This window comes from Penicillium canescens (assembly GCF_028828765.1).
Source record: "Penicillium canescens strain IBT 15451 chromosome Unknown utg000002l_segment0_segment0, whole genome shotgun sequence".
NCBI lineage: Eukaryota > Fungi > Ascomycota > Eurotiomycetes > Eurotiales > Aspergillaceae > Penicillium > Penicillium canescens.
The window spans coordinates 4938969-4952678 of NW_026703964.1; the positions used below are offsets into that span (position 1 = coordinate 4938969).

The window sequence follows — 13710 nt, forward strand, 5'->3', positions numbered from 1 at the left end:
CACTGATTGTTCGCTGTTTCTTTCTTGGCACGCCTCTGGATTGGTCTGAGGCCGCGGGGAGTCGCTTCTGCCTCGGTTTGTCGTCTCTGTTTGGTGTTTTGTCCTCGTGAATGGACATGGCACGCGGTTGATGAACTGTGATGGAGGTGATTCCCTGTGGTCTTGGACCTCCTGGGGGAGTGGGCTGAGAGCGCGAAGATCAGATACATTATTGAGTTGCTGGCAACCCCACGGGGGCACCAGCTCATGTATTCTAGCAAATTCAGATGTTGTACGATTACTTTTTTCTCCCATTTATAGTTAATCAAGTCACAGACATGGAAATTAGTGTAGTGGGTCTGGTCTACAGTAGGGAGCCAAAATGTGTCTAGAATAGTTGTCGTAGACAAAGCTTAACACAACAAGGAATACTGCAGCAAATGAACTTCCAACAAGCTGAAGAGATACAACGAACTGAGGCGAACGTCGAACACCGCTTCATCATTGGAAGTATATAGATCACGTTATCGCACGTGACCCTATTATCACACGTGATCTCTCTTGGCTGAATGCATCATCTCAAGCTGCCGATTTGCGACACCGCTCCAGGAGCAACATCTTTATCTCACCCCGCAATCGCGTCTTCTTCTCGACTCAACACGCACAGCCATCATGGGCAAGAAAAGACGTGGCCCCTCGCTCGAAGAGCTTCTCGCTCGTCCGTGGTGCTACTACTGCGAGCGCGACTTTGACGACCTCAAGATCCTCATTTCGCATCAGAAAGCCAAGCACTTCAAGTGTGACCGATGCCAGCGCCGATTGAACACCGCAGGAGGTAAGTGGATCTCATTGAGATACCATCCACCCCTCCTCTTCTCCGCATCAAACCAATGCTAATGATACACGCGGCCAGGCCTGTCTGTCCATCTGAGTCAAGTTCACAAGGAACAACTTACCGAGGTGGACAACGCGCTGCCCAACCGAATGGGCCTCGATGTGGAAATCTTCGGCATGGAGGGTATCCCCGAGGATGTGCTCAAGGCTCACCAGCAGCGTGTTGCCACACAATTCCAGCAGGCCGAGGTGGAGCGACAAGCCGTGACTGGAAACCCTCCTGCTGGCGCTTCCGCTAATGGACAGCCGGCCAAGAAACCCAAGCTTGAGGCTGCTTCGGATCTTAAGAAGCGATTGGCTGAACACAGGGCCAAGCGCGCTGAGGCGCTTGCTGGAGGTAGCAGCGGTGATGTAACCCCCACCAGTGCTGGACAGTCGGCGACGCCCACTGGATTCGTAAGTTATTCCGTCCAAGCTAGCATGGCCTTGGAACTGACAGCGATACAGGCGCAATCTCCTCAGGCCGCCGCCGCTCCCGCTCTGGATCAGCAACAGTCTTTCACTCCGGCCTATGGCGGTGCCGCTGCCGCTCCCGCGTTTTCCTTCCCTCAGACCCACCCCCGGTCAATTCCAACCTTACCCGGCCAACGGAAACCAGACGCTTGACATGCCTGTGCCGCAACCTTACATGCCGAACGGGTACCCACAGCCATTCCCCACGATTCCTGGACAGCCCCCAACTTATGGAACTCCTCCATCCTTCCCTCAGCAACCTACACCCCCGAACACAGACCGAGTGCCTTGCCAACTGCCTCGAACCTCCCTCAACGTCCCACATTCGGCGCACCTACGGTCAACGCGCACCAAATGCAACAGATGCACATGGGTCATGTCCCGCATTCACAGGCAACTCCAGCCTATAATGGAGATGGAACAGTCTCCCAGTCTGTTGACGATCTGATTTCAGGAGCAGCGAATGCCGCAGCGGCTTCCAAACCGACAGAGGGGGTTGAAAAGCCAGCCAAGAAAGACAAGTCGAAGCCATCGGGTCACATGATTTACTCCCATGAAACTATCAGCCCAGAAGAGAGGATGGCCGAGCTTCCCCGGTATGCATTCGTTCCAGATACCACGGCCCAAACCGTCCTCGGCGAGGTCCCCCCGCCGTAGTTGTCGGAGCCATCCAAACGTCCGACACAGTGCTCGATCCGGCCCGTTAGATTCTGCATTGTCCCTCCCGTGGCGTTTGCAAGTGATGGATCACGGACTCAGCTAAGTTCGACACATATCAAACAATTCTAGCTATCTACACATGAGCGTTTCACTTGCCGGTGATTTCCCGGTGTCCCCATGGCATCCCGTTGTTATCTGTTATCAGTCCCTGATCCAATTTTGAATCAGTAGTTCTGGCCAGTCCTCTCACCATCCCATCTTCTTTTCCGACAAGACAAGATTACCCGAGGAGACGTCAGTACTGGTGAGTTCTGAGTTCAATTCACAGCCATACGAAAATGAAAAACATTCAGAAAACGAAACTGGAAAGGAAATAAAGACATTGAGGGCAACACCTTCGAGTCTCTCGTGTGCAAGGACCTTATGGGGGATCATGTCTGATCTAATCTGAGGAACTATCGTCTTGAAGGGGGTGAATCAACTTACCACCTCGACCAGCCTCAGTACGTGTTCTCTGCCCTTCGTTGCTTCTTTTTCTCCCTTGTTCATTTTACACTCTCCGATGTGTAACCCTGGCCCTATCCCGTTTGGTTTGATGTGCATGCCTCCAGGTGTGACAATGCCATTTACTCTCGACGTAAGTCTTTAGCGTTTCTCTCGATCTCGAGGTAGGGATTACATTCCCGTTTGGGCGTTCTGGACTGGGTTTTGTGGGCTATTCTTACCTACACAATGGATTTGATTTCTGTCATGGTGTGTACAGTAGACTTGTATTCACATGCAGTTTGTATTTTGTAGTACGGAATTTTGATTAACACGTATAGCGGCACAACTGATATCAGATTGACACGGGAGTATATATGCGCACCCACTCGGACGAAAGACCTCAACAGCACAGCATCCAAGCGAAATAGATCATATCAACCTCGCAATCCCCACCTCATCAACTAAATCCCATATCCACTTTACTCTTTCCTCAAAATATCAAATAATCCCCTCAAACAGCCCTCTTCTCCCGGAAAGCCAACCCAAAGATAACAAGTCCATAAGTAGCCAAAACAGACAATCCCAGCGGAACAGGCTTGCCCCCGGTCTTAATAACACGCGGAATAGAGCTACCACCCAACACAGTCGAAGCCAGCAATCCCAACTCCTCGCCGTAGGATTGGCCTGCGCGCAGGCGCAGGAATGCGAGGAGGTAGACGAAGCCTACTGAGACGCCTGCTGCTATGCTTGGGATCGAGCCAGTGCGGGCGTACCCGATTGCGCCGCCTAGGGAGGTTAGGAGGGAGAGGGTTATTGCCGAAGTTGTTGGGAGGGTCTAAATTTGGTTGGTTGGTTGTTAGTTTGGGTTTGGTTATTGGGTAGTGGTGTGATGTTTTGGGTCGGGTGTTTTGGTTGGATGTGACGGTGGGTGGATGCTGGATGCCGGATGGGGGGCTTTGGGGTGAGACTTACCATCTTGTAGGATTGGCGCCGATTGTCGGGTTCTTTCTGGGGCTTGTATGTGATGTAAAGGTAGAAAGAGGAGAGGACTAGAGCTGTAAGATTGATCTCTAAATGTCGGCGGTCATGCCACTGATTAGTCAGATGACGCAGTCTGGGGTAGATGTGCGCATAGCATAACTTTTATAGATCGAAGATGGATATATCTTACATGTACATTTGGAGCCTTTTTTTTTTCTTTTTTTGTGGTTTTAATCTGAGGCATTTATTTGTCTAGTCTATATGCCTTGGATGCCGTGTATGCTCACCACAGACAAATAAAACATGATTATACTTGATGTCCCTAATAGTTTTCATGTAGCCAATCGGCGCTCAGATAAAATGCTTATATTGGCTTCTTTTGTACTTGCTTGTGCAAGATACAAGAATCAAGCCAGCTGTATACCCTGTGTTCAATTTTGACGACAAGAGACCATGGCCTATCTACTGCAACAACTTAGTCGCCGCCTCGATCCGTCCCAGAATGATAGAGCCCCATTTCTAAACCGCAGATGTTAGTAAAGCCCGAACGAAGGGGTATTAGATCAGAACATACCTTGGCGTTCTCCACATCTCCGGCTTCAAGACTCTCCACCAAGCCAGGGTAAGTAGCTCCAGCATAACCAGTCCAGATACCAGGGGCAAACACAACGTGCTTGAACCACTCACGGCCATCCAGACCGGGCTGGTACAAGAAGGCTTGTTCAATGCTCTTGTATTTCTTGTTGGTAGCCCGAATCTGGAACCACAGTCTCACCTTCTTCCACCAGTGATACCATGGCACATCTTCACTAAGCTGGGATGACAAGTCAGCGGAATACGCGTCGAAAGCCTTTGCGGCTTCCTGGAACTCCAGAATGGCTCTATCCAGAGGCGCGAAGTGGAATCCTGTGTTCCCAGGGAGGTTGTCCGCCGAGGGCTTAATGTGGTTCAGGTAGGACCCCAATCCAGAAGCATAGTCGGTGGCGTTCAGCGCAAGCAGAGGGGATTCCACCAACTGCGCGGCGGCCAGAGCCCAGAGCTGTGTGCAGGCTTGATGGTACAGGAAGCCTCGGTCACCATACTTGTCCATCCACGCGAAGCTGTCGTAGTTCGAATGGTAGTGGTATACCGGGTCGTTCTTCCCACGACCAAAGCCGAAGTCAAGACTGGCAACACCGGCGAAATCCTGGAAGGCAGTGAAATCACTGCCGCTGCCCATTGTTGCAATCTTGCCGCTCCACACATCGCGGACTGTCTGGCCTCGAACGGTCTGGTTGGGGGACTGTACCAGGCCGGTGACATCATTGATGACCTTGTTCAGGAGGGGACTGGCTCGGGGCTCGAAGATAGTGCCAGCGGCAGCCACATCGACGTTCAAGTACGCAATGTTAGCTTCGGAGAGCCAGGGGAGATATTCCTCAACCCATTCGGTGGAGCCTAGCAAGCCATATTCCTCGCCATCCCAGCTTGCAAAGACAATAGTGCGCAATGGCTTCCATCCGGCCTTGAGAGCCTCACCAAAGCTGCGAACAACTTCATTGAGGGCAGCAGATCCACTGTTTGGATCACCAGCACCACCGGCTACCCATGCGTCACGGTGGTTACCCAGGATTACGACCTCGTCTGGGATGTGACCCTTGATTACGCCAATGACGTTCCACAATGGGGTGGTCACATAATCCTGGTGGTTGTGGAGGTTGATGACTACATTTTCGGGTGAGGGTCCAATGTTGTATTCGACGCCCTTGTAGCCAAGACCACCGCCCTGCCACCACTCATTGTAGTCGGACGCCTTGGGACCGTGCCCGTTGAGGGCCTTCAAGAAAGGCAACGCCTCCTTGTAAGAGATGGGCAGAGATGGGATTGAAGGAATGGAGTTATACGGATCCTGCCGTTCACATCCAGGCTTCGATGGGTAGCCCGGGGTTGTGGGGTCACCAGGAAGGATACCTTTTACTCGAGTTAGCTTTTCAATGTCAGTATAGGAGAGTTGTCCATACTCAAGAATTGAGTGCTACCTCTCTGGATAGCACTTGGGTTTCGGGCCGGTCCATTGGGATAAGCCTCGTAGCCATTTTCTTCGGTGATCTCTCCGTCTTCTTGAGGATCAGAGTAGATGACAATACCAACCATTCCGAGTTCCTGAGCACGCTTCACCTTCAAGCCACGGAAGTTGCGGCCATACTTGGCAATAGCAATCTTGCCCTCTAAGGTGATGTTGGAATTGACGAGGTCCTCGAAGTCCGCGTATGTGCCGAAGTTGACATACACATACTGGGCGGTCACATTGCCGGTAGCAGAATAGCCATGGAAGACCGGGACACGGTCAGGCAGACCGGAGGTGGGATCCTCTTCCAAGACATCTTCCTCCAATGTAGCCTCGAAGGTAACCTCGGTCTTCCCATCAGACTGGTTCAGTAGAGCCAGACGGTGATCAACCGGGTAATTGATGTAAATGTCATATGCGGCGAGGCTGGTATCCTCGACACCAAACTCTTTCCACTTCTCCATAGTCCAAAGAGCTTGGGACAGGTTCTTACCCGCCAAGTGTGGTCCCGCAGTATAGTAGTTGCTCCACTCACGAGCCTTGGCTGCAGATGGAACATTGAGGAGGATCTGCTGGAGCTGATCGTAGGGAAGGCCATAGCTTTCTGGCCATGCATCGTGAGGGATTGGGTGAGACCACGGGAGGTATGACCAAATTGAGCCATGCTCTCGAGGCAGAATGGCGATGGGAATCAGGAACAGAGTTCCTGCCAAAACAAGCAAAGCTGCAAGGGAGATAGTACAAGCTCGACGGAGGGCATGATGTGGGTATCGATGCCGCTGAGGAGCGACATGGACCTCTAGCAGAGGGGTCGTCTCTGAGTACGGCATGTCTTTCTCCCTCATCTCGAGTGATGGAAGAAGAGAAAGACAGATTCGAGCTTCTCCGCATGGATTGTATCATCGACCGGCGGCGGGGCCCGCCTTATCAGCTGACTAACGTTAATGTTAATTTAACTAGAGATGTTGGCATTACCTTACAAATACTGCATAAAACCGGATCTATAAATGGTCCGAATGCCTCGGGTATATAACTATATCCGAGGACTCATTATGTAATTAGAAGTCGCCCAATAAATAACGTATTTCACATGCGAGCCGCCCACCCAAGCGAGCCGCCCACCCCAAAACACCATAGTAAATGCGATAAATTACAGCTTTATATCTCAACAACCATGGCCTATGAGTATTTTTCTTCTTATCAGAATGTTTTCCAGGTGATATCTAGCCTCTTTATGGAGATTGGAGAACTTCTATGACTTCGTGATTGAGAGATATATATTCATAGCTTATAGCAGTGTAATTTTCAGTAATTTTTGAAATGAGGATAATATGGCCTTTTGATTTCCTTGAAATTGAAGCACAGTGCTAATACGTCTTATCAATAGCTATCGGTAAACAATGAAATATAATTAAGACGTGGCTGTTGAGATATAAGTGGGGAATATATGGCATTTACTATGGTATTTTGGGGTGGGCGGCTCGCATATGAAATACGTTAGTTAGCGAGAAGGAAGGGTAATGAAATACAGAGTCATTGATATCTCCAATTGGTCGGATATAATACAGAAGTTGACAAATCGCACCTGCCTACTCATTTTTTGCCCTAATAGATACCCATCAGCCTAAATTGATTCCTTAGGATATGCAATTATTGAAAAGGGTTGACTATGTGTATATAGTGTGGAAATGTCAAAAATACGCAACCCATCCGATTTGATGCCATTGGGTCCGTCTTATTGACCTCTAATCATTTCTCGGACAGTCATACGCGGTAGACATGCTGAAGGGAACTGTTCGGTAAACTTCCTGTTGCATATTTGATTAAAAGCTCAACAATTCTTATATGTTCTGTATGCAAGGGCACCTAAAGTGTTGTGCCATAGCCGAATCTCTCAGCGTTGGTAGGAGCTCTATGATGCAAAAGTAGCTCCACGATCTCGTCGTGACCCTCACGAGAGGCATTTTTAAGGGCGAGAGCCAGATATTCTCTTGGGGTAGCCATCATAAGTTCCGAGATTAGTAGGCTCTCCACAACCGCTTTTTGACCATTCAGCGCGGCGACCTCGAGGGCACCCAAATATTTCCCTGGTACGGGTTTCTCATCCGCTTTCAATAATAAATGTACAACGTTTTGCATCCCTGCTGCCGAGGCGATGTACAAAGGTGCTTCCTTCCCTGGAGCCCGATGCTTCACCTTGTCCGTGGCGAATTGCTTCCGCATGTTGTTATTGAGCTTGTTTTGCCGAGCTCCAGAGGCACCATCAAAGCTTGCTTTGGTCGCTGGGCTTTGATGCCAAATACGAATAGCAGTTATGAGGGTTGGCCACATCTTTGTGAACTCGGTTTGCTGAAGCATCTCCAAACTTCGGTTTTGAATGATGCTCTCATGGTCAACAAGCCTTGCGTGATCCGTCCAGAACCATGCACTGTAAATCGCCAGTGGAAACTCGTCTATCAACGTCTCGAAGTCCGAAAGACAATTGATGTCAAGTTTTGATAGGTACACATAGCGCAGATATGAGAGACACACAATGGACATTGTTCTGTGGGCATTGGTCACATTCAATCGACCTTTCCACTCTCCACTCGGTGTTGCGGAAGTTAAAAACTCCCGTGCTGTTTGATGAATGAAAAACAGCCTTCCGTGGTATACGGTGACGAAAAGGCCACATATGCTTTTCATAGTTGCCTCAAAAACATCACCTCCCCACAACTTGCTTTTCAAGCCCTCAAAAGAGATTGATGGTTGCTTTTGCAGAACGAGCGTCAATGCCAATGCGGAGTTTGCTTCCACCAAAGTCAACGGTCTTTCTGCAACTGACATGAGTTGGAGAAGAGCCTCCGCCGGTTGAGGATGCTCGACCTTTTTCAAAATAAGGTCATATGCGTCCGAAACATCGCGTGGCAGACTTGAAAACAGGTCTTGAACCTCATCTAGCCTCGTGTATAGCTCTGGTGATTTCTCAATGATATCGAGGACAAGATGCAACCAAAGGTAGGTACCATTTTCCATGGCTCTCAATTGACTGGCGATCTTCGGTCCATTGTCTCTGAAAATCGGCTTCATCTCTTTCACTCTCGCATCGATGACCATATTGATGTCCTCCCTGATCTCAGTGGACAAGCGATCGCCCTCAACGTGCGCAAAGGAGGTGTTTTCCAATACATCCCAAAACAGAGACTCGATTTTGACGTAGGGACGAGTGGTGACCAAAAATTTGAGTTTATGTGGGAACTTTGCGTCACGATAAAATGCCTTCAAGTGGTCAATGAACAGCTTTCTCTCATCCATTTTGCACTCGTCTAGAGCATCAACGACGCAAACTAAATTTCCGGAGTGCGGCGACTCGACATGGTTGATAAGCGTGCTCCACAATTTAGGAAAGCTTGAGAGGTAAGAGTCCTTGAAGTCGTCGTAATTTGAAACCGCAGTTTTGATGGCATTTGATGTGCGATTCTGCATAAAGGTTTGATGCAGGATAGCACGCAAAACATCGGCGGCATGGACACGGCTCGAAATTCCGTCTTTGAAGAAGAAGTAACATATAGTTGTCGTCGTGAGGTTCGTAGATAGCTGAAGTAGATCAATGAGCGCCCGCGACAGGACTGATTTTCCACATCCAGGACTCGCTGAAACCCGAAGCACATTCAATTCTAGCGAGTCTCGCCATTTGCAGAAAGTCTCATTTTGAATAAGCCAGTTGCAAGTACCTGGAGTTTTTTCCTTAGGGAAGTTTTTATCTTCCTCGTAACTAGAAGCCAACTTTTCCATACGCTCTTTTTGCTTCTTCTCCTCGAAAAGAGCGAGTTGCTGGTTTTGAGTCTCCTTGAAAAGGTCTTGTGTTTTTTCCAGAGTCTCGTGATTGCTTCATCAATTCAAGCTCTTGGTATTGGAGCTTTTGTATCCATTCAGCTTCGAACGGCTTAATCAGCTTATTGCAATGGGTACTAAGCCCTTCAATTTTAGCCACCTTTCCATTCCAGTCATTCTGGCCGGCCACATCGCTCCAGCCACGTGAGGGCTGCTTTTTGGACAAATGACAGATAGCTAGAGCTTGGTATTCAATGATATGGGAGTAGAGATTGGATATGTGCTCCGCCAGGGAGGGATATCTTGGTAGATACACTCGAGCGCAGTGGTACCAGTAAATTTGCAATTCATCAATCTTGTTGAAGCCTTCAAGCATATCTGCGTTAGCAGTCATGCCACTGGCCAAAAGCTGTCACCGGTTTTAGTTATTAATTCGCATTCAATGGAAGTTAATCATACCGGTACAAATAATGAGACGCCAGTCCATGCTAGTGCAGCATATGGCTGGGCACTGAGGGCATCCTTAACCAGTGGATCGGACCACAGGATAAACTTTTGTAGCTTCTCAACTTGTTTTCGAACTTCGATATCTTTTCCCAGGACTGACAAGTGCCACCGTTTCTTCTCGCGATCGTCTAATAGCCTATCCACGACTAGGCTTACAGACTTGGAACTAGAGAGATCTGCGATGCTCGTATCCTGCAGCGATAAGCCTAAGCATTGCTTGTACATATGCATCAACTCCTGGTCGCGCTGTTCCAATTTCTCGTAGGCCAGTGTCCAGAGGTCCAGGTCCTTGGGAGGGATATCCGTAGGTCCAACATCGGAGTGACTCACGGACGACGAAGGTGGCTTGGTATTGACTGAGCTGGCTGAAGCTAATTTTTCAGGGGTTGATTCGATAGAGGCTGGGGACGACGGGTCTGGCTTTGCGGTCGGAGCGAACGAATAGTCATTTTGTTGTGACGTTTCTGGCTTGTTTATCCATTTTCTCAACGTCTTACGAATGCTCATTGTTGGCTACTTCCTTCGGAGGCAGCCTGGAGGCACAGAGTTTGTTCTCAGGGGTGTTTCCACAATGGGGCAGCGATCTTGGGCATTGAGCTGTTCAGCTGAACAATACACGGAGTGGGTCTGACACGGTTTATATTGTTTGCACTAAAGTGGAGCCTCTGGTTATGCTTAATCTTCAGAACCATAAAATGCGAAGGCAGGAGAATGGAAATTATAGAAAATGAACTACACCGGAACTCGATTGACTCAACCACCGTAATCATATAGTTCTCTCACCACTGAGTGTTCTCCTGCACGTTCATACCAGAGCTTTAGTGAGACACAGACAATACGTATTGAAATGGGGATGGCTCGATGGCAGTCTGATATAGCAGACGGGTCGATATCAATAGAAAGAAGACAACCAACCACTCCCATGCCCACCGTAGGCATAGAGAGGAGTCTCAGGAAGCGACTGAAGTACTGATCTTGAAGCTATATCATGAATGAAGAACCTGGTGGAAAAGCTGTAGTTATATTGATGATGCTAGGATGCTCTCTCTCGAAGGAGAAGACTGCAAGAAGGCTTCCTGAAGCATTTGTGATACCTCAGGCCACGAATACGCTACTGTCACGGGTTCCACCACTACAGTATCTAGAAAAAGGTAACTTAAAGAGGACACAAAAATTGACCGGCTATATCTGTCAAAAACATTCATCATGACTCAAATATCTTGATTGAATGATCACGAGACAGAATTGAGGAATCAATTTTTGGCCAATCAATACTTGCATAGACTACCAGATATTCGTCAACTATTGACGTACCTCATCTCAATTGCTTAATGGCTTGTCATGAACGCGCACACCTCACAGGGAACTGACTAGAGATATGTAGGGCATAGGGCATAGGGTGCGCAATATTTCTTGAACCAATCAAATGGACTCGGACAGGGTTATATGCATTAGGTTGACTTCGGCTTTCTGTGCGATCATGAATAGTCAACCCCCAATTCGGAGAATATGCACTCGGGGGCTCAGAATCAACAAAAGTGCGAGTTGATGAAGCTGGTTTGCAACTATCTCTTTCTGTAACTGGCTAGAGGCCGATAGTTCCGGCTATGATATTTCGGAGTCGACCTCCGTGCATCCCTTCTATTCAAATGGCCGTTGGTAGGGAAGCAACACTATATCCGAAAGCGGGCAATTAAGCCCATTCAATATGCCGGAGGATAACTCTCCGCTGCCGGTTGATCACTTCGTTGATTGTGGATGATTGTTTAGGAGTTTTTGACTTCCATAACTATCATTGGAAATCACGTTTCTTTTATCTAACCCATTTTTCATATCTTTCAAACAGATCCCACTTCTTTTTACTGCTCAGAATGGCCTTCCCAAGCGAATGCGATGTCTTAATTGTGGGTAGCGGCAATGCGGGGTTCTCTGCGGCTGTTTCCGCAGTTCAATCCGGGGCGCAGTCGGTCATTCTGATTGATAAATGCCCAGAGGAATGGGCCGGGGGCAACACATACTTCACGGCTGGTGCATATCGTACTGTCCACGGAGGACTTTTGGATCTTCTCCCTGTGGTAAACAATGTCGACCAAGATTTGGCAAGCCGAATCGACCTCGGTCCTTACTCGAATGATGACTTTGCCAATGACATGCATCGCGTATGTATGGGCCGTTCTGATCCCCTCCTTGCGCATACTCTTATCTCCGACTCGAATTCCACGATTAAATGGCTTGCCAAGAACGGGATCCGATTTCAACTTTCCTTCAATCGCCAAGCGTACAAGTTGAAGGATCGATACCATTTCTGGGGTGGGCTGTCATTGAAGACACAAGATGGTGGCAAGGGGCTCGTCGAAGATTACAAAGCGGCTGCTCTTCGCCATGGTGTCACCCTATGTTGGTCGACGGCTCTGACTGGTGTTGATCTTCAAAAATCCTCTCCAATTCCAAGCGTATCGGCAGAGGCTAGACAGGTCAAAGCCTCTGTGCTCCACGAAGGAGTTGAGGGAACAATCCAGGCTTACGCCCTCATTTTCGCGGCTGGAGGTTTTGAAGCCAACCCCCGCATGCGATGCCAGTACTTGGGGCCAGGCTGGGATATGGCTATGGTCCGAGGTACGCCATACAACACAGGAGATTGCCTGGAACTTGCAATCCGGGAGCTGGATGCTAAGCCAGCCGGTAACTGGTCTGGCTGTCATTCAGTCGCTTGGGATGCTAATGCGGATGCCAATGCCGGAGATCGGGAAGCCTCGAACGAATACACCAAGTCCGGATACCCCCTAGGTCTGATGCTCAATGCCCACGGAAAGCGATTTGTTGACGAGGGCGTCGATTTCCGAAACTATACCTACGCTCGTTTTGGAAAGGCTATCTTGGCCCAACCCGATCACGTCGTTTTCCAGGTTTGGGATGCGCAAACTAGTCCTTGGCTCCGTGAGGAAGAATATCGTGATGAGCGAGTTGAACGTATCACGGCCAACACCTTAGAGGAATTAGCCGACAGGTGCGCCCAACGCGGCTTGCAAAACCCTGACCAGTTTGTGGCGACCTTCAAGGAGTATAATGAAGCCGTCTATGCTCACCGTCGAGAGAACCCAGCTGCGAAGTGGAATCCGGCAATCCGGGATGGAGTTTCAACTCAATCGAATGCTAAACAGCTGGAGCTACCTAAGTCAAACTGGGCATTAGCGATTGACAAGGCGCCCTTTCTGGCTGTGAAGGTATCCTGTGGCATTACATTCACGTTTGGAGGATTGGCCGTCGATCCGAAGGATGCCCGCCTCATTCAATCCACTACAGGAAAGCCGCTTCCAAATGTGTTCTGCGTGGGGGAGATGATGGGTGGTCTTTTCTACAATAATTACGCCGGAGGTAGTGGCCTAACCTCTGGTGCGGTCTTTGGACGACGTGCCGGCGATGCTGCCGCAAAGGTGGCCCTTGCTGCTAGGGAATCTGAAGGCGCATCTGATAAGAGTACATGAGACGGCGAAACTTTAGACTCAGACCACAAGATGAACGGATATATTTTAAATAATATCTATTGAAATAGGGATGGCTAGATGGCAGTCTGATATAGCAGACGGGTCGATATCAATGGAGAGAAGACAACCAACCACTCCCATGCCCACCGTAGGCATAGAGAGTAGTCTCAGGAAGCGACTGAAGTACTGATCTTGAAGCTATATCATGAATGAAGAATCTGGTGGAAAAACTGTAGTCATATTGATGTTGGTAGGATGCTGCCCTCGAAGGAGAAGATTGCATGCAAGCTTCCCAAGGCATTTGTGATACCTCAGGCCACGAATACGCTACTCTCATGGGTTCCACCACTAAACTATTTAATTGCGTGTGCCTACAACTTTCGCCGTCGTACATGGATGTTAAAA

The 13710-nt window shown here is 49.0% G+C and overlaps 5 protein-coding genes across 5 annotated transcripts; 2 read left to right on the top strand and 3 right to left on the bottom strand.

Annotated features, from left to right (window-relative positions):
* Positions 1-543: 543 nt before the first annotated feature.
* Positions 544-1983, top strand: N7446_003107 (putative C2H2 finger domain protein; the record flags this gene model as incomplete). The annotated part of the gene is made up of 4 exons (XM_058511856.1): positions 544-814; positions 893-1269; positions 1321-1436; positions 1605-1983. Coding segments are annotated over 4 exons (1143 nt in total), but the record flags the coding sequence as incomplete, so codon positions are not given.
* Positions 1984-2983: 1000 nt separating this feature from the next.
* Positions 2984-3447, bottom strand: N7446_003108 (TMEM14 family protein; the record flags this gene model as incomplete). The annotated part of the gene is made up of 2 exons (XM_058511857.1): positions 2984-3307; positions 3445-3447. The coding sequence occupies 2 exons, from the start codon at positions 3445-3447 to the stop codon at positions 2984-2986; spliced, it is 327 nt and encodes a 108-aa protein (XP_058377393.1).
* A 468-nt stretch (positions 3448-3915) lies between these two features.
* N7446_003109 (M28 family metallopeptidase) lies at positions 3916-6330 on the bottom strand (the record flags this gene model as incomplete). The annotated part of the gene is made up of 3 exons (XM_058511858.1): positions 3916-3972; positions 4028-5403; positions 5454-6330. 3 exons carry the CDS (start codon positions 6328-6330, stop codon positions 3916-3918), a joined length of 2310 nt encoding a protein of 769 aa, XP_058377394.1.
* Positions 6331-7366: 1036 nt separating this feature from the next.
* N7446_003110 (uncharacterized protein) lies at positions 7367-10327 on the bottom strand (the record flags this gene model as incomplete). The annotated part of the gene is made up of 3 exons (XM_058511859.1): positions 7367-9339; positions 9452-9722; positions 9773-10327. 3 exons carry the CDS (start codon positions 10325-10327, stop codon positions 7367-7369), a joined length of 2799 nt encoding a protein of 932 aa, XP_058377395.1.
* Positions 10328-11691: 1364 nt separating this feature from the next.
* N7446_003111 (uncharacterized protein) lies at positions 11692-13305 on the top strand (the record flags this gene model as incomplete). The annotated part of the gene is made up of 1 exon (XM_058511860.1): positions 11692-13305. One exon carries the CDS (start codon positions 11692-11694, stop codon positions 13303-13305), a length of 1614 nt encoding a protein of 537 aa, XP_058377396.1.
* Between the last annotated feature and the right edge of the window lie 405 nt (positions 13306-13710).